General features: G+C 33.4%; 3 protein-coding genes across 3 annotated transcripts; all 3 read right to left on the bottom strand.

The window, feature by feature from the left end:
- Window positions 1-461: 461 nt before the first annotated feature.
- Window positions 462-12007, bottom strand: LOC146157657 (sorting nexin-33-like). The gene is made up of 9 exons (XM_083387131.1): window positions 11749-12007; window positions 9296-9523; window positions 7964-8158; window positions 7399-7498; window positions 6905-7110; window positions 5768-5987; window positions 5126-5305; window positions 3132-3253; window positions 462-860 (listed from the first exon to the last, which is right to left on the bottom strand). Exons 1-9 carry the CDS (start codon window positions 11935-11937, stop codon window positions 585-587), a joined length of 1716 nt encoding a protein of 571 aa, XP_083243257.1. The 5' UTR covers window positions 11938-12007; the 3' UTR covers window positions 462-584.
- Window positions 12008-15174: 3167 nt separating this feature from the next.
- LOC146157656 (uncharacterized) lies at window positions 15175-18163 on the bottom strand. Its single transcript, XM_083388517.1, has 4 exons — window positions 18070-18163; window positions 17650-17796; window positions 16668-16777; window positions 15175-15660 (listed from the first exon to the last, which is right to left on the bottom strand). The coding sequence occupies exons 1-4, from the start codon at window positions 18075-18077 to the stop codon at window positions 15518-15520; spliced, it is 408 nt and encodes a 135-aa protein (XP_083244643.1). The 5' UTR covers window positions 18078-18163; the 3' UTR covers window positions 15175-15517.
- LOC146157655 (uncharacterized) lies at window positions 18129-19973 on the bottom strand. The gene is made up of 3 exons (XM_083388288.1): window positions 19884-19973; window positions 19386-19532; window positions 18129-18342 (listed from the first exon to the last, which is right to left on the bottom strand). Exons 1-3 carry the CDS (start codon window positions 19889-19891, stop codon window positions 18129-18131), a joined length of 369 nt encoding a protein of 122 aa, XP_083244414.1. The 5' UTR covers window positions 19892-19973.
- Window positions 19974-20255: the final 282 nt, after the last annotated feature.

Genomic DNA, 20255 nt, shown 5'->3' with positions numbered 1-20255 from the left:
AATTATAACATATTTGTAAAACATGAATATCTGATATCATCGTATAGGATCCAATAACCGATACTGAGTGTTAAATTATATGAGGGTGCTATCAGTGCTGAACCGATACCAGATAAATTTGAACGTTTCATCCATGGTTTGCTGTCCAGTGTTTTTTACATAAAGGAACATTTATAAGAAAATGGTTTTAACTTTAAGGCAAACTTTGGGGTAATTATTTTAAACAGTGACAAATAACCATTTTTTTTTAATATATTTCTCCATTTTAAAATTTTTCCCATTTGACCAAAGTAATGACGTCATTTCTCATCGGACAGCCGTAAGTTTTAACATCAGGTATCGGATAAGATAAGAATGGGCATCCCTATTGCATATTGTAGACTCATGTCCAATCATCACTTATGGCTTTTTAAGACAAACATTCACCAATGAGCGCCTCTTGTAAGTTTAAACCAACCAATAAGCGCTCCTTGTGAGTTTAAACCAACCAATAAGCGCTGACAATGGATTGGATCAGCCAATCAGGGTCCACGGATCCCTTGTCTTTCAGCCAATCAGAGGTGAGGTTATGATGAATTGACCAATCACGAGTCGAGATTGATCTCGTCAAACGACGCTAGGGCAGTCCTTAGCTCCTTGGCCACGTTTTCGAAGAACTCAGCTTGCTTCTGGAGGAGGTTTCGATGCGCTAATGCGAAGTCCCTGGTTCGTTCCTTGTGAAAATGCGCGATCTCCGCTCGCATACAACAAACAACGCGATCGGCGCGCTCTGTCACGGCTCCTAATTCCACGTCGTTCATCTTGCCTTCTTCCTTCAGCTTCTTGCATTCTCTCACTTTCCGCAACGCACCGGTCTGGATCTGGAAACAAGAGAGCAACTAGGTTAAAAAACTTATGCAGGTTCTCATAGTTTTCACTGGTTAATTGCTGTTTCTTTAAGATAAGCAAAAGATACAAAGCAAGTAATGTACGTAAAGCTTTGATATTTTCAGTATGTACAACAGAAACCTCCAACAATTACGTTTAAAGCTTCTGTAAATTGGGTAACATTTTTAACGTTTCGAATATATACATAAAAAGATTAAAGGGTTATTTGAAGCGTTTAAAATGCTGCCTTAACTTCACTTTGTGAGCCACTTCATTAAGCAGAGCATCTTCACTTTTAGTACGTAATTAGGCCTGCAGGTCTTTTATGAAGAGGTGTGCAACCTGTGTGGCCTGTAGGCTAAATGCAGCCACATATAGCGGCTATATGTGCCCGTTAGAGGCTTTAGTTAGTTTAGTGACACGAATACCGACGGGTAGTTTTATTGTCCTTTTAAAACGACGGGTTAACTACACAGTGTTTAAAGGTTGCACAGTTAAAATTGCTTTAGTAACTGGTCTCAACACTTGGTTGCAAAATTGACATTTGTTTAACGTGGGTAAGCATTTATTTACAAACTACGATACAAGAAATTTCCCCATTGGTCTGTAATGACAAATTAACACATTGATAATGGACTTAATTTCACCTGAACTTCAGTTACAAAGGTAAATCTGCTCCATAAGAAAGAAAAGCTTTTGGAACAAAACGACAGTGAAAAGAGGTCAATAAATTAATATATTTGGTATTTGGTGACTGAAGCAAGCATCAATTTTACATCTCTACGTTTCATGGTATTAAAACGTCATTATTTAAACAAAATCAAACAATATTTAACAAAAGAACTTTATTTAAAAGTTTAAAAACAGATTTTAAAAGCCATGCAGTTCCACTTAATCAAGCCATAGTCATAGGCTTTTAATATAATTAGGATATTCGTGAAAGCAAATCGTTTCACCTTTGCAGCGAATATCTTTAGCATTTGCTGAGTAATCACTTTGTCGCACATTTAAAATGACGCTCATTTAACCAAACAATAGATCGGATATTGACTGATAATGCTCTTCGTGACGTAACAAAGGCTTAATTGATAGTATTTTAGCCACATAGAGGTAGCCTGAATAAAAACTACACCAGTTATAGTTATTTAGTGATAAAACTAAAAATAACATTTTAATAAAAATAAGTGAAAACAATTTATTCTACTCACGTCTCTTTTCTACTTAATCACAATTTTATCGAATATACCTTTATTATACTTTATGATGATTTGCATATAAATTACTGCTAAAACGATAAAACGATACCTTGGTTGTTTTTATCAAAAATCCCGTTTTTTGTATGTTTTATTAAAATAGAATGAAAACCTGGGTATTGGTTTGCTAACAACATTTTAGTGAATGTGTGGCCATTATTTGATTGCACATGTGTTGGAATACAAAATCTTACCCAAAATGACGCACAATATTGAATGCATTGTTAGCTTACAATTTGCAAGTTATTTCTGTAACAAGGAAATGTTGTAAAAGAAAGTGACATTTCTAAACAAACAGCTTCTACAAATAGGGGTTTGTCGAACAAATAAAACTAAAAACTTTAGCGTCAGATGTAAATGATTAACCAGCTTATGATCATTTAAAATGGTTATGATTGCTACTATTATTAGGTTAAGTGCATTTTTAACATTGTAAAAAATATATTATTTTTATTTGTTTTTTTTTCTACAAAACTGTTAGATAATATAAATGCACTACAAAGTTACCTTTAACAGTAGTGCTAAAACTCCAAGGTTATTTGATAAATGAAAAGATATCTGCAAAATTCATCCAATAGAGCAATTGCCATTTTTTTTATGGTTTGACTATGCCAATTATATATATTTTCAGGGTACATTACAGATCCGTGAATAGTTAAACTTATTTGACGGTGATGTTTACACATTATGTGTTAAAATACCAGAACATTTCTTTGGGGGGACCAGAATTTTAGGACTACAAAATGTTACCCAGTGGGTTACTACAAATAAATATTAACTAAAACTCTTTTACACAATGAAAAAAACATACACATATATGTGTTCAAAAATAATGTAACAAGTTTTGGTGTCATTTCATGAATTCTGAGCCTGTGTAGGTCTCGCTATGTCCGAGGTCATGAGTTCGAACCTCATTGCAGGGTAGTTGTTTTTCTGGCCTGCCTTGCTGGCACAACTAATCGACAGATTCCGTGAGTTTGCGATGGCATTCTACTATTTTGAACAACTTACATGCCAAACATCAGGGAAAGTGTCCAACATCCCCTTGTATAACCACATTGAGTCGATTATCGGGTGAAGATCTTCTTTGGGTTGTGAAGCGAACATGTCGCCAACCTTGTGGTAAGACTGACCTGTACAAAAACATACATTACCATACGAATAAAAGCACTTGTTGCTGTAAGTAACACCAGGTTTTTCAACACTTTTTTAGTGGAGATCCAATATAAGCATAAGTCTGACAAAGCTTTGGAGACCCAATTATGCTGAACATTTGAATAGCTTAAACTAAACAAAACATTATTAAATACCACAAAGAAGTGCAAATTTAATAAATATGAGACGTATATTCTAATTTAATTAACATGATTCATGTCTTTGTATTGTTGCCGCAACTTTCTCAAAAAATTAAAAATATAGCTCAAAACCAAACTCAATAAATCCACCATGTAAACTACTGCATTCGGCAACCAACCAAATCAAACAGCCACACAACTTTGTGTTAATCAATATGTTGAAAAATAATGACATACACGAAAATCTTTTATGTAGGGAATGCTGACAAAGTATGACATTAATTTTTAAACAATTATTTGCGAAATTACTGGGTAACTAGGGTATGAGACCGTTACTTTGTATCAAAAAGTGGAAATTTTTATGACAAAGCATCAAATTACTCTCTTTAAAAAAATATATATCCTTGTTTATACTAACAAGTTTTGCCCGTCAGAATTTTATTTGATTTTTTTTTCAAACTAGCTAAATGTTATTATTTTCGGTCTTGACCCCAACCAAACTACATAGTTGTATAGAATGTGCAACAGAACACATTTTTTGCTGCTACTTTTAAATATGAGTGTACACTGTACAGCTATTAGCAAATTATTACACAATTACAATAGCTTTTTCACATTTATTCTACCACTGTATGTGGCATATACAGATTTCCAAATTAGAAATACAACATATAAATTTTAAGCAGTGTGGCAGTGTGAACATTTTAATTGTTGATAACTGAAGCATGGGACCATTCATTTGCAGATACGGTTGGTTGACGATATCATGGTTTAACATTTAAAGGAGTTTGCCCAAACTTAACATGCTAAGCTGATACTTTAACATTTTTTCCTAATTTGGTACAGTTTTGATATTACTAAGTTTATAAGTAATTTTGAAAACTATACTTTTAGATGAAAATATGTTTCTAATTTATTGTTGTTCCATGACAAACACAGTTATAATGAACAAATCGCAGCAAGCAACTGCTGATGTGCTTCTAATCTATAAAAAGCACATTAGCAACCGAATGGTCAAATTACAACCTTGCCTGAGGCAATTAAGTTTATTATGTTGCAACAATGCATAAAGTGATGATACTGCTTGTAATGTGGTTTCGCTGGTGCAATTCAAAACCTATCACCTTGCAAAAGTAAAACTTTCCAAACAGTCATTCTAAAAGCTGGTGTTAAACAAAATAATTTCTTTTCATATAAATATAAAACGCAGTGCAAGCTATTTTTAAAATGTTAAACAAATTATGCCTGTCAATCAAAATGTGACCGAATTGTGACTGACAGCTGTAATTATTTTGAATCACAACATCACTATGCAAGCATTCAAGGTAAACAGAGTTGTTTGTGATAAGACAAACACAATAAAGAATGGTGAGACAATTACGATTGTTAACACAATGGCTGGCTGAGAACACATTTATAGGATGGGCCTATTTGTGGATAAATTTGTAATAACAAATATTATAGCAAGACGTTCATGGAAAAGTAACTATTGAAGTTATTCTACATCTAAGTTTGCAACAAACACGAATGGTTAAAATTTGATATCTATGGAATAATTGCGTTTTTTTATATTTTTATTTTTAACTAGGAAGATAACAATACATAAAAATTATTCTTACATTAATAAAAGTCAATATAAATATATTTTTTAATGTTAATTTAAATCCTAATAGCAACCTTATCAATATTTGCAAAACATTGAAGACAAACCTGTTGCTTTGAGGGCGTTTGTTAGTGTTTTGTTGTCTGTGGTTTGATGCATGTTGAAACCAGCTGCGATCATTGCAATCGATTTGCCGAAAGCTTGATATTCTCGCTTGAAAAGCCCGCTCTGTTTGTTCGAGAGGGATTGTGCATTCGCAGAAAACGCTGACACACCATCATCCATTGCTGCAAATAAAAAAACAGTTATCATTGTGTTATTATACAGTTTAATTTTTTATAATATCAAAAAATAAATTTTGTGTTATATTTGATTTAATGATTAGGCATGTTGTTATTGAATCAATATCAATATTTTTTGCAAGTTTGATAAGAATGTTACAAGGATTTAATACATTTATTGTAACAAACTTTCAATGCAGTGTAAATTAACTTTTTTTTTCAGAGTATAATGGCTGGAGGTTGTAGTAAGACAAAGAATGAATATCAAAGCCCTTTCACAGCAAGTAGTAATTTGTGGAAGCAGGTAGCATTTTTATCCAGATGTTAATGAATAAAGAGATATTCATTCTATGTCTAACTCAAACCTACAGCCATTATCTTAAGATTTATTCAAAACGTTCACAAAATGTTGTATGAACTTTGATGTTCTTATAATAAATTAGTCCCATTACATCTAAAATCACTGACCTTTTGTAAACTTCTTGAACTGGTCGAGGGGTCCGTCGGCGTCGGTTACCGTGGTAACAGTGGGGGGCAGGGACACGGTGAGGAAGAAGTTTGCCGACGCGAGGTCGTCCTTCTCCGCTTGTCGCTTGCTCATCTTCCAAGCTTTCTGCTCCGTAAGCGTCAAAAAGTTGCGGAACAACTGTGACTTTGAAAGCACCGGGTGGCGGCAGATGTATGTGACCTGAGAATTATAAAAAAATTATATATCTCAAAAAATATTCAAAAGTTGAGTTTGGAAAACAGCTTTCTGTTTGGCTATATCGTTCAGTGTTTTTTAACCTTTTTTGAGAACATTTGTGTATTAAAATTTTTATTTTTGTAACACAAAGCGAAAGTGTATAATGATACAATTTGAAACATCACAACAACAATTATCCTCTTTCATTTTTTTTCAAACTATGCAATATCTGGGTCTGTTTGGATAAGCACAAAATTGGCACTTGGGCTGTATTCTGTACTTAAGCAGCAAAAAAACAGTGCAATTACAATCTTACTAATAAAACTATTCAGTCTTACTACAACAAAAAATAAATTAAATCACATTGAAACATTTAACCTGGAAATTGCTTTAATAAATGACCAGTAATTTTTAACCAATATTAAATGAAACAATATTTAAAATTATAGATTTCTCGCAGAACAGCTGATAATCTCTTATGGAACACCAGTCAAAAATTATTGGTTTAACATTGAATCATACAGACATAGGACTTTCACCCGGACATAAAGCAATTTGTTACTAAAATACATTGTCAGCTCACAAGGGTCGCCATTCCATTTTAATCAAAATACTCAAAGACATTTTAAAACTTCTTGAAGAAAATTTACAGTTTTTTGATGACACAAAATTGGATCGCTCTATATTTTTAAATATATATCCAAAACAAACAAGTATTTAAATACCAAAAAATACACAGACAAAATTAATAGCTGTCCCATTAGATTGCTACTATGGTAAAGAAACAAAATCCAAAAATTGAAAGAGGTTTAAAATAGACAAAAACTTAGTTCAACGTTAGAAACCCTAGTAAGCTTGGTAAAATTTTACATTTTAAATTGAAAACCACTGGTTTAATATAACAAGGATTTTTTCCTCACCCACAACTTGAGTCTTGCCATTCTTCCCTCAATAAAATCTTCTTCGAATCTTCCCGACGCTTGTTTATCCGGGAGTCTGGGAACGGCCATCATCGGGTAACGCTCGACCAATCGCTCGTACAACCAATCAAAGTGCTTGTATCTCCGCTGGACCGTAACCGCTGTGTCACTAGGTGTCAGGTTGTAGCAGACAAACTTTTTCAAGCCTGGAAAATTTGTTTTTAATTAATTTGCAAATATACTTGTAGTGATAAAAAAATGAATGAAAATATAAATTAATAAAAAAAAAAACATGTGTAAAAAAATCTAATTTAAAAATAATATAATAAAACTCAACAGAAAATTTATAGAAAGTTAAGGAAATAACACAAAAGTATTTATTAGGCAACTGACATTTCAGAAGTCACATAAATTTTAAGACAAGTGCTCAAAGTTTTATGTTTTTAAATAAAAAACATGTTGAAGTTACTGAGTGGAAACAAATTAATTCCCACCTTTCATTTTACTCTGTTGTTTTGGGTGTCCAATGGAACACGTAAATTTGTGCTCATTTGCTCGCCACTCCGGCCCATCCAAGCCCATTTCAATGTTAACCTGTTCACAAAAATTAAGTAAATGTAAAGTTGAAATGAAAAATAAACAAACTAAAAACTATCCACATATTCCATGTTAAAATCTTTCTTTTACCTTTTATTATATAAAAACGTAGATGGTTTAATAAACCTGTTTGAATCAGTCAAAAATTAAACTGTCATTTGTAAAATAATAATAAATTAAATGACAAGTCTGTGACTCGAATAAAATATATTTATATTTATATATAAGAAAACAATCGCAACTCTAAACATTGTTTTGGCGATTGTAATTGAATACAGCTTTATAAATCGTTTAAGCCGCTTTATCAGGGTAAACTAGTAAACATTGCTGCAAAAAGAATTGTAAGAAGAAATATTTAGCCTAATAAATGTGATGTATATACATTAAAAAATTTAAAGTAGATTAAAAAAAACATGACCTAACACCAAATAGTGGAAAAATGTTTTACGGATTTTAGCCGACCTGGTCGATTTGCCGAACTCTTGCATCAGCTTTGCCGAGCATATAACTTTCCCCGCCGTGCTTTACAAACGACGAGAACCTGTTGAAGTTTTTACTGACAGAACCAGGAACTTTCGAAGAGCGACTTTCAACGGAGTTTATGGAAGTTACGTCTTGTGCTTCGCTGCCATATTGCCTGGCAGCCCCTGGGTGCATCTGATCAAACATAAGGATCTCGTAAAATATACATTAAGGTAAGTGCTACCTGGGCCACTATGGACAGATAGGAAATACATGAAGTAGGTAGCATTTTGAACGTTTCGGATATCTCTTTATTGACTTTCAACATCTGAGTCGAATGTTCAGAAAATGTTACCTACTTCTGTATGGAGTTTCATATTCATTGTTCGTCTAACTACAACCTTCAGTCATTATGCCTTAAGTATAGAAATTAGTTAATTATAAATATAGGAAATTTTATTAAAAGAATTGTAAGCCCAAAACAGCTCATGTATATATTTAAATTTTGTTTTTATGTGCTGTTTGTATCCAGTTGCAAAATATGAGAAGCTGTAATGGTTATCACGTTGTTAATTCCTTACAGTTTATTATGTTAAGATCAAATTAGCATCAAATAAAAGTTGCTTTGGTTTTAACATATACAAAACAATAATAAAGTTGCACCAAATTTGTTTCCAAAATTTTAAAAGCTTGCACCGGATTTTTATAGTCATGTCTATCATTGGTTTGGAATTTTTAATGGCTTTCTCTTGAACAGTTACACATGACATCATCATTTACAAATTGCTGCAGTCATTCCATCCTACGTTGTTGACTTTTCAATATAACCTTTAGTTTCACTTTAACATTGTTAAAACGACTGTGTAATCAATAATAGTGTGAATCCATAGCTGCATTATATTAAATATGATATAAAGCGAATTTATTTTGACATAACCATTTTAACATTTGTCTCTGACATTGGGGAAAGCAACAAAAATCACAAACAAATGAGAAAAACTTATAATTATTAAATTTAAATTTAATTACACATATAATTATGTTAGTTAAAACTTGAATTTAAATTATCACATTTGTTATCAACTTTAAATTTCAGAAGGCATAAAAAAAATTTCTTTTGGACAAAATTCCCAAAGCTAACTATTTATCAGCACTGCTGTTATGTTCCCAATCAAAAAGAATGACAAATTAATATAATTTATGCACTTATCTAAGCCATTTGTGACAAAGTAATGTTAATATCTAACAAATAAGAACAAACTTTAATCAAAGGCATATGTAAGTTAAATAAGACTGTGATAGAATTTGTTGCAAACAAAGCAGACAACTTACCGGCACTACTGTAGTGGCTACGGTTGAAGAATCATCCCAATCTTCAGACCAAGCGTCATCGTCATTGTTTTCCGTCGCGTTGTAATTATTAAATTGCTCACCCAAGTGGATAGGACTGGCATCGGCCTGGTTGTAGCTGTTTGCCGGGCTGGCATCTTGCTGACTGTAGTTTAACTCCTGCTCATAATTCTCCCCAGGAACGTCACTGTATCGTGGTGTCGTTAAATTCTAAAAATAAAATTATGATTTTTATTAAATTATAAAAAATATATTCAACCTTACATTAAAATGATACGAGTTATTGCTGAAACATTGGTAAACAGAAAAAGTTGTTGATTTTGGTGTAAAATTATAAATTAATGTGGAGATTTAAAAGTATTAAAAGTGTGTTTGCTATCACGGCATGTTAAGTTTACAGAAAATTTGCCACATTGTAATTTTTGCTCTTTTAAAATCTCGAAATAAAGCTATAAAAAATATATATATTTATTATCTTTATTTTTTATTTAAAATCATATTTTATTTTATATATATATATTTACATATATATATAAACCAAATGTGCGCATTTCAAAACTTTTAAGGATGTGTTCAGCCTATACAACATGTTTGGTTTCACCCAATATTTACCAAAATGAATATTCAACATTATCTGAAAAAACACCAAAGACTAGATAACAAAATTTTTAACAAACTTAACACATAAGGAAAAGTATTCTATAATTATTTTTATGTAACGAAACAGTGTTTAGTAACAGACTTTACATTGATTCAGTTACATTAATTCTCATTTTTTTAAATTGGTGATCATAATGGAAGTTCAACAAATCATGAAATTAATAGTTGTATCCTATACAGACATGGGTATAACACTGTTTGAAAATTAAAAGTAAACATAATTTCATACAAACTGCAAGGTTTTAGGAATTTTAATTTATGTCAGTTGTAAAACTTAACATTGCATTTGTCCAGTTCCAAATTGGAACAAGTTCATGAATGAATCAGATTTGTGACAAATCGGTAACAAGTTACCAAATGCACGAAAGGCGATTTGCAGGAAGCAATCAAATTATTTCGTCATTAAATATGCAACAGAGTCGGCACAAATTTGAACCGGTTTCCCCTCAGGAGGATTCAGAAAAAACATGTGTTCGGTAAATACTACAAACATTGTTTTTTTATGTGAATTTTGTGAAAATGCATGGTTGTGTTGACCACTATAAAAATTTGGATTATTTTTGCCCTTTTTTAGTTTCTCCATATAGTGGCCAAGTTTTAAAGGATAAAACTTAAGGAACTTAAAAAACATTAAACTGAAAAACATATATAAATATACATGTGTGTTTTAAAATCAATAAATATGAAAAAACATAATATTGGTTAAAACCAATTTGTATTTTAAACAAAAATGCAAATTAAAATTTAGTGGCGAATGAAAAAACACAATCAACCAGATCCTTAAAGTCTACAAAATAATAAACCAATATTTAATCCATATTCTTCTGTATGATCTTTATCTTTATATAACATAATATACATGAGCATTTCAAAACTTCATGTTGGCATTTAAAATAAAACTGTAAACATCCAATTATATCTTTGGCACTCAACTAACTATATTTTGAATATATTGAACACCTTTTTATTCAGAACTTAAGAAGGGGGTGGAATATCTGATTAGGGCCGATACCCGATGCCAAAATGGGTCGGTATGACTGTTAAAGATCCCGCTCCGATACCAAATTCGATACCAAAGATCCGATACCAAATTCATATGCAAATTAAAGTCCATATTTTTGATCCAACGCATCAATTCTACTTCACAAGATAGATTTTTTGAAACATAACAGGTTAATTAAATTACGCTAAGGCAATTTTGGGCCAAATAAAATAAAAAGATACTTTTTGAAAGTTTTAATTTCTTCTATGTTGCTTACTATGCATATTACTAACGCTGTCATTTGCTATCGATTTGCGATAGTTTTTGTCCAAAATATCAGATATCGATGTCCAAATAAAATATCAAGTATAAGGTATCCATATGTATAACTGTGATATATTTAAGCTAACAACCCTCAAAATTCTGCAGCCTTTAAAGAGCATTTTAAAACTACCAATTAGTTTCAAATATGAGAGGTTGGGGCTGCCACACATTTGATAAAAAAATTAAAAGACATTTTAAAACCAGGCCTCCAGTTGGACCGCTCAACTTTTTAGTATATGTATCGAAAATAAATGTAATGACTGCATAATTGTAACATGTATAAAACTTCGGAACTCTTTAAACACTTAAAAACATACAAGACTATTAAGGCTTAATGAAAAAATAAATTGTTTTTCAAAGACTTTTTGTTCTATATGCAAATCGATTCAAGCACAATTAAGACATTTTAAGAGATTTAAAAGCTTTGTAGCAAACCTGAAGCAAAAATCAAAACAAAAACCCAACTCACATTGTTTGCAATCAACTGAACGTAAGCTTCGGGAAATAATCCGATGCGCCCTCCGTTGGCCTCACCCTCCCACCATCCTTCTCCGATGTTTTTGTTCAAAACCTTGATAGTTTCGCCTTCGTACAACGATATTTCGCCATTCTCTGGTAATCCATCGAATTTGTAAAGCACTGTCGCCTGCTCAGTCATTTCAACACACACAACAAAATAAAATAGCTGGAGAAACAAAAAGTTTGGGAAAATAAATAATATTTGTGATTTAGCTTGATCAAAGCCCAAAAAGATTAAGTAAATCAGCATCATCTTGATTACGACGTTTTAATACGTTCTTGTATCATCATCAGTATTAAGCTGCATTACAGATCCTTGTATAGTGTATAATATTTATCATTTAATTGTACTTAAATAGGTTGTATTTTAAAACTTAGACGTAGAATCAATATTAAAGCCCATATTTGCTAAGTTTCAAATAAATCTTTATGAAAATTCTACTTTTCTATGAGCTTAACTTTATGTTTCTAGAAATACAACAGGTTTATAAATGAACGCTAGTTGCTATGACGTTGTAAATCAAAAAATTCTTAAACATTAGACATATTTGAGTTTGGAATTGTCTACAATAAAAGATTAAATACTTTAGGTGATAAATAAACAAAATAGCTTCATATCTAAAACCTAACCATATAAGTCGCCTGGTGTTTCAAAATCAGACAGTTTCCGAACCTGAGGCACATAAGCAACAAACACTAACACATAATGTACTTTGGAGCATAATGTCCAGAGGTTGTAGACCTAGCATAGACTATATTGAAAATAAATAGAGTTTTTTGAAACGTTTAAAATGATATTTACTTCTGTATGGGCTTTAATACTCTTCCTATGTTTTTACAAAATATAATATACTGATTTAAAATACTTGTTTTAGGAATTTCTATTAAGTATATAGCTATTTGAATTTATGTGAAATCAGTGTTAATACATAATCATTTAAAACACATAAAAAAAAACGGCGTTTATTATTAATAATAACTTGACCCACCCTCAACCAAACGCTAACCCGAACCCTAACCCAAACAATATGCGTTGTGGTATGCGGCATATGAAGAAAAACATTTTTTTATTAATTTTTACTTACAATAGTGAAAGAGCGCCCAAAATTTGATGCTAGAAAAACGATTTCAAGATGTAAACTTAGAAAATTAATACATTATTTGTTCCGTATCTATGTTAACAATCCCTAAAATAAAGAAATTTAACTGATTACCACCCGGCAAAATGACTACCTTGACCACGTTAGTGCTTAACCCAGCAACGAAATTTAATAAAAATCTGAAAAAGTTGTCTTGTTATTTAGGTTACGTCACAACACGTGATTGTACGTAATGTTACGCTCCAGTGGTCATAACTGCACAGTTGAAAAAATAGGACTTTAAAACTCCAAAAAATACACTTTTACAAACAATCTGGTATAGGCAAAAGTATATTAGGCATTTATGTTTTAATCTAAATATTGTTTAATTCATATTTAAGTATTATAAGTTGGCAAAATGTCAAATTAGGATGGATCTTTAACGCCAGCGTGCGGGTACAATATTTATTAATTTACACCCACTAAGTGTCATCAATAATACAATGTAGTACCACCGGACTAATGTTTCTGTAGGGAATCTTAAAGTATATAACTTTTGTGGAGAAACACCCTAGAAAACAAACTGATTGAATTCACAACCCTATATTTGCAAAGTAACAAGTTACAACTTGTAAATTGTAAACAAAAGAACGACTAATAGTTTGCATCGAAATGCTAATGGGCATTGAAACAATAGGGCCTAGATATTTTTGCTTTTAAGCCCTCTATTTTTTTTTTTTTCTTAACTGCGGAGCATGTCCGCAGATGCAAGAAATAATTAAAGACTCATTGCAGCTTTACATCATTTGTAATTTAATTTTAGAAACATTACCCACAATTAAATAATTACTTCCATAGCCACTTTTTATTGTTTGTGGCCCGCTACTAAAATAGCTGTCAGAACAATGAACAAAATTCGCCAATTATGTATTACTTATGAAGGTTAAAAAAATATACACTATCCATTGCGTATCCAGTGGGGGCGGGAGTTCTTACCACCCCTTTTTGTAAGTGCTATTATCATTATTGGTTTGTTTTTGTCATGGTTTAACAAACTGTTCGAAGCGACGTGCTTTTTAAGTAATTGGGTCACGCGTCTTAATCTGATGCGAAACCAAAATCGAGCCCAAAACGCCGTTTTTCGTCTTTTGTTTGGTCGACCGTAAAAGCTGGAAGTTTTTCTCTTTCGTTATTTGTTTAGGTTGACTGATTAGCAAGTGTGTATTCGACAATTGACAACGCCAAGTCAAACCTTCTCCCTTTTTTGTCGCTAAAAAACGTCGAGTTATACGCAGTATGCTCCTCGCTGTTCGGTCTCTGCGCTAATATCCGATTTGGATGTAACATCGACATTTGTTTAACTGAAGCAGATTCTTAAAAGGAGGTATAATGGTGATTGTCGTGCGCGTTTCAAAGTCTCCATTTTTAAGTAATGATGTTTAACGCAAAATTATGCTCTTTTAGTCTAAAAATGTTTAACGCAAAATTATGCTCTTTTACTCTAATAAGACCACGTGCTAAGTGTGCAATGGACACAACTTATTTCCACTCAACCACAGCTTGTAATTTAGCTGACTTTGCACACAGCTTGGCGCAGATGTTGCGCTAATCGTGGCATAATAACACCCGGAAAAAACAACAAAAATAGTATTGCAGGTGGTAAAAGGCGTGCTTGTAATTTAGCGCTCGTTCCGTTCATGGAACTTGAAAACTGCGCTGCTGATAGTCGAATTATGTGTGATTCTGCCACAATTAAACACACATATTTCACGGTCTTTTGTTTTTTTGTCTGAAGTTAACAATTGCACACCGTGATTTCGCAGCTGGCGCCTGACAGGATTTGTCGCACGTGCTCGCTTTTACTGGACGTATTTGGCTGTTTCTGATTAGTTTTCTTGTCACGTTTTGCAATCACCATTCTATGACATCATGCTGTCACTGTTTTATGATGTCATTATTCATAAACGTCAGACGAAAAATAGGGGAATTCCCTAAGTTGAAAATTCAGGACCCCCTTTTTTATTTTCTGGTTACGCCCCTGATTGCCCCCCCCCTGGAAAATTTTCTGCGGGCGCCCCTGGTCCTTGGTAAATATTACTTCAACTACGTCCATAAAACAAAAACATAATGCAACCAAAATAGCGAAGCAGTATTTGAGTTTTTTAATTTGCATAAACGACGAATTATCATATAAAATTAAAAATTTACAGTGGTTTAAAGTTTTACAAAAACACGAAACGTTAATTGATTGAACTTAATGGAATATATACCAAAAAAAAGCAAAAGTAAAGTAAGGATATGACATTTAAAATGTTTTGGCAAATTCCCGGTATGGATTGTTCGAACCTCACCACAAGCTATAGCTGTTTCTCTAGGCTACCTTATTTGCATAACGGATAGTCTGCGATAGCTTTCGGATAAGTAAGTAAGAAAAGATGAACGCTAGCAATTAACTGAAAATGAACTGAAAAGTTGATGCGATAGCTCCGTCGTCAATCGTTAAATCGAGAAAGGATAAGGTCAAAGCATCAGAGTTAAATTGTACATCTGAACGTTTTGACAAGAGAACAATATTTGCATAGGCGTGGATAGCGTGGACAGTGCATTCTGGTCAAACCATTATGGAACAATAGTAAATTATCACAGAAGCACAAACATAATAAATGCAAAAACTATAATGAAAATAGAACAAATTAGGTTGTCCTGTGATAGTTCTTCCCCAGTTACATTTGATTGAAGGTCATCTTGTTCAGCAGTTTGTGAAGATTCTGATCCAACTTGGCCTTTGAAATAAAATGAGGTGACATTAAAAAAATGTCCGCTATAATATTGTGAAGTTATTGTCAGGCGCAGATAGAGGATTTTTGTTTGGAAGGCCACTATATTATGGCCATTATAACTTTTTAGAGATAACGTTGCCAAGGTACGTCATGACGTGACGCAACAAAATTACGTTAAAACGTGACGTCATAAAACAACGACAGTAATAACACCACACAGATACACCTTTATATCGTTTATTTAGGCAAAACTTATATTTTCGATGGTGCGATGACACGCAAGACTACTTTAAGTTAAAATCATTTTCATTTTATCAAAAAACATATTAAAAACGCATTTAGATTTGCGAAAAAAATATATTTGCAATAACGCACTTATTTAATAAAAAGAAAAAACTTATTTAATGAAAGAGTCAGTTCCACAAAGCTAAACATACAATTTAGACAATAAATCAGTAGTTTTTAAAAACTTTTAGACGATTCGCAGTTTACCAACCAATACCAGTCTACCGCTTTAATATTATTAATATGACGTGCAAATCAGCGAGTCTACATTCAGGCGTAATGTTGGTAACGCCGACACTATAAGATAAAGGCTACACCACTGACGTTGACGTAAACCGACATCAGATGTGGGTGTGTGTTGGGGGCGTCGGCTCGCCGTATAGCTCAAATGTGCACATAAATAAAAAGGCAAGCGCCATTTTGAGAACAGACAGACAGTTGGACTCCGGGAAAACTTTCTTACGTTCTGGCTTAAAACATACAATGTGAAAACTGAAAATACCTTGCCTTGCAGTAGCCTATAACAAAGCTAGAATCCTTATTTAAAGACATACATTACCATTTGAACCTAAATACCAAGGTAATATCGCAGCTATTTCTTGAGCAAATATCTAGCACGGCTTTGCTAAACAAATTATTTAGTTTTCTAATGTGTAGCTCTTTAAAACTGTAGCAAATGAAAATCTCAATAAACTCAACCAAAAACAGTTGGTAAGATGACTTACCTTCGTCAGGTACATTTTCATTTTGTTGTGCGGAAGCTGCTTCTTCAACTTGCAAATCCGCAACAAATTGTTCGAGCAACAAATATCCATGTCCATCGCGACGCTTCTTCCTGAAGAAATCAGTTTAACATTTTAAACAAAATGTGCAATTTGGAGGCCTACTGACATACTGTTAGGAGTAACAACAGACTTGTGTTTGCCTATTCTGCTACACACGCCGACGAACTGAGCTTGAATTTCTGACGTGTAATTATGTCACCATCGTTGCAAAAAAGGCCAAGTTTATAGACTCCAAATGGGCTACCATACCAAACATATAATATTAGCGGCTTTCCACAATATAATACAATTCTTGAGGTTATGTAGACCAATATCCGCTTCAAATACGAGCAGAAAACATCAGTAAACTACGACTTAACGTTACGCAATGTATCTTTTGTACAAAATAACATATAAGCATATTCTACGAAATTTACGGTAATAACGAAGCTGTTTTACATTACAAGGAATGAAGTACAATATAATGTGCTTTGGTAGGGGCCAAAACGGTCTCTGAATGTTTTTTAACCGGATTTAATTACTCAAAAGAACGCTTTACAAAACAAATGTTGGCTGCACTGTCACCTGTAACAAAATAGTTTGTTATGTTTTACTGTGCAAATTTATGACTCCCGAAGCCACGTCACAGCACAAATATTTGGCGCGTGGTTTGAGGAACACAATTTTACGCCCAAATAGCAAGGTTTTCTTAAAAGGCACATTTGTTTACTGTTCTTTCTTATATTTCGCCTTACGACCGATTATAACTAAATGTTACTTTAGTATAAAACTTAACAAGCAGCCAATGAGTAAACCTTGGACTTAAAAACATATGTTGGGTGTACGACCTTTCCAAAAGCCACAACAACTTACCGATGCCACCTAATACTTGAACTACGCTTAATTGGACTTTCATCAGTTAATCGTCCCAAACATTACATACCTTTGTGCGACCCGCATCACCAATTCATCTTCAAACGCGAAGTTGAGAGCTTGGAGCAAAATGTACCCCTCCAAATCGTGGGCTGGGGGTGCATCAGGTATGACGTCATCATAATCGTTTGTTACGTCTCCGATGGGGTGGCTGAAACTATAAAATGCAATTTATATGTCTAAGGGTAAAAGTTCAGTAGAAATTCTAACTTGACGAAGTCGCTTATTAGTAGCTCTTAATTCTCTAATAAAAGTAAAATTACATTAACATTGTGTTCTATCTGAATATAACTATTGATCTGTCGGTTACCTTGAATATCGCGACATTAACGCCGTAAGCTGCATTCAAGTTCATAAGGTTAACTACAGTATATTTAAAACGTCCACTTTCCGTTTACCAAATAGTTATCTCTACTAAAGTTCAAAATACCTTGACATATTTCCTCTCTGCAGCTTTAACGAACAGTGAATAACTTGCTTCGCACTTTTCTATGAATTGAAAAATGTCTGAGCGGCGAAAATCGGGTCAAGATATAAATGGGTGGTTCCCCTTTGCGCGCTGTACTTTGTAGCCACCCGACACCGCTTCGCGACATTCAGCCTTTTTAAGGTTATTATTCTGCTTTGTATTGTTACCTCCATTTTGAATGTAGCATGGTACATTAAAATAACTGACGTAGGAAATAATAGTGATCTCACTGATCTGTAATGCAATTAGAAAAGTGAAATAGAAAATAATTATTCCAACAAAAATGTCAAAAATCACACTGTGAATAATTTTGTTGTCGCAACAGACTAAGCAAACCAAGACAAGTGACAGAATGCGTTGTTTTAATGTGTAAGGTTCCATTATACAGAGGCTGTTATATACCGAACCCCTTTAAAAAATGCACTTTCAAATGTGGACGATAAATGTAGAAATTTGTTCACTATATATTTGGGATACCAGCAGAAAAGCGCGAATTTCCTGCCATGCGATTCAGTAACAAACATTTAAACGAAATGTTGCGCAATGTACTTTTGTTTTAAATCACATATATGCATGTTCAGCAATCTAAATCACCAGGAATTCATCAAGAAAGCTTTAATTCTAAACTACACTCCAAATATAATAAAGTGAATTTCAACCTTTAGTCCCGCTTCACGGTGACCGCCTGCGATGTTACGTCATATGCGGATTGAGCGTAAACAATGAGAACTCGCGCGAGGTTTTTAAATTTGTCAGTCTGCGCGCAAATCCTCAGCGAGCTTTCTATTTCCTCGCGGTTTGAGGACAAAATCGATTGGCAGATTTTATTTTAAATATGCTGTTGCTACCAGGCATAGTATATTTAAAATAGGTTCTTCTGGCAATATATATTACTTTCTACCAACGTTTCGGCTTTCTACACGGCAAGCCTTCGTCAGGGACTGACACACAAAGCCAACAAGACACAAAATAAAATCACAATAAGAAAAAAGGAGATAAAAATGTGCGAGACTAGTAAGCCGAAACGTTGGTTTAAGAAATATATGCCAGAAGAACCTATTTTAAATACATTTTCTTATATTTCGCCTTACAACCGAATATAACCGAATGTTACATTAGCATAACTTTACTAGAAGCAAACGCGTTAACCCTAGGCGTAAGAACATCTGCTAGCTGTAGGGCATTTTAAACGGCCACAACAACTTACTCACACCACCTAATACTTGAACTACGCTTAATTTGACTTTCTTCATTTAATCGTCCCAAACATCATGTACCTTTGTGCGACTTGCATCACCAGTTCAACTTCAAACCCAAAGTTGAGAGCTTGGAGCAAAATGTACCCCTCCAAGTCATGAGCTGTGGGTGCATCAGGTATGACGTCATCATTATCGTTTGTTACGTCTCCGATCGGGTGGCTGAAACTATAAAATGCAATTTATATGTCTAAGGGTAAAAGTTCAGCAGAAATTTTAACTTCACAAAGTAGTCACATATTAGTGGCTCCTAAAAAGTAATAGGTAAAAAATAATTAAGTCACTTATTAGTAACTCTTAGTTCTCTAGTAAAGATAAAATAATATTGACATTGTGTTCTGGCTGAATATAACTTATTAATCTGTCGGTTACCTAGTAAAAATACCAATATCACCATATTAAGGCCGTAAGCTGAATTCAAGTTCAAAAGGGTCAAAACATTTAAAACGTCAACTTTCTGGTCTTACTCAACATTTCACACAAAGTAAACTGTTATTTCTACTAATTTTGACAAATTACCTTGACATCGTTCCTCTATACAGCTTTAGTGAATATAGTGAATAGCTTGCTCGGCAGCCGTTGTGTAAAGTAAAACCGTCCTTAGCCTGAACGAAAATCATTCGACAACCGACCACGTTACAACCTATTTTTAACGGAGGTTCCCCTGGCTCCACATCATACGCACGGCGAACAAAAAACACGGTTTTGTTACAATGAAGGCCGTTTGCGTTTGCGCAACTTCTTAAAACCTTTTTAAAACCTACAGAAAAAAGGGGATGACAAAACTTAATGACAAAACGCTCCAAAGGCGCCAAAACTTTTAACGTAACCTATTCGAAATAAGAACTGAATGGTCACAAACGGGCCTAAATGGCACTTTAACTAAAAACC

Source organism: Ascidiella aspersa, chromosome 4 (assembly GCF_963924565.1).
Source record: "Ascidiella aspersa chromosome 4, kaAscAspe10.2, whole genome shotgun sequence".
In the NCBI taxonomy this organism is placed as follows: Eukaryota; Metazoa; Chordata; class Ascidiacea; order Phlebobranchia; family Ascidiidae; genus Ascidiella; species Ascidiella aspersa.
This window is presented reverse-complemented; position numbering and strand designations above follow the sequence as displayed.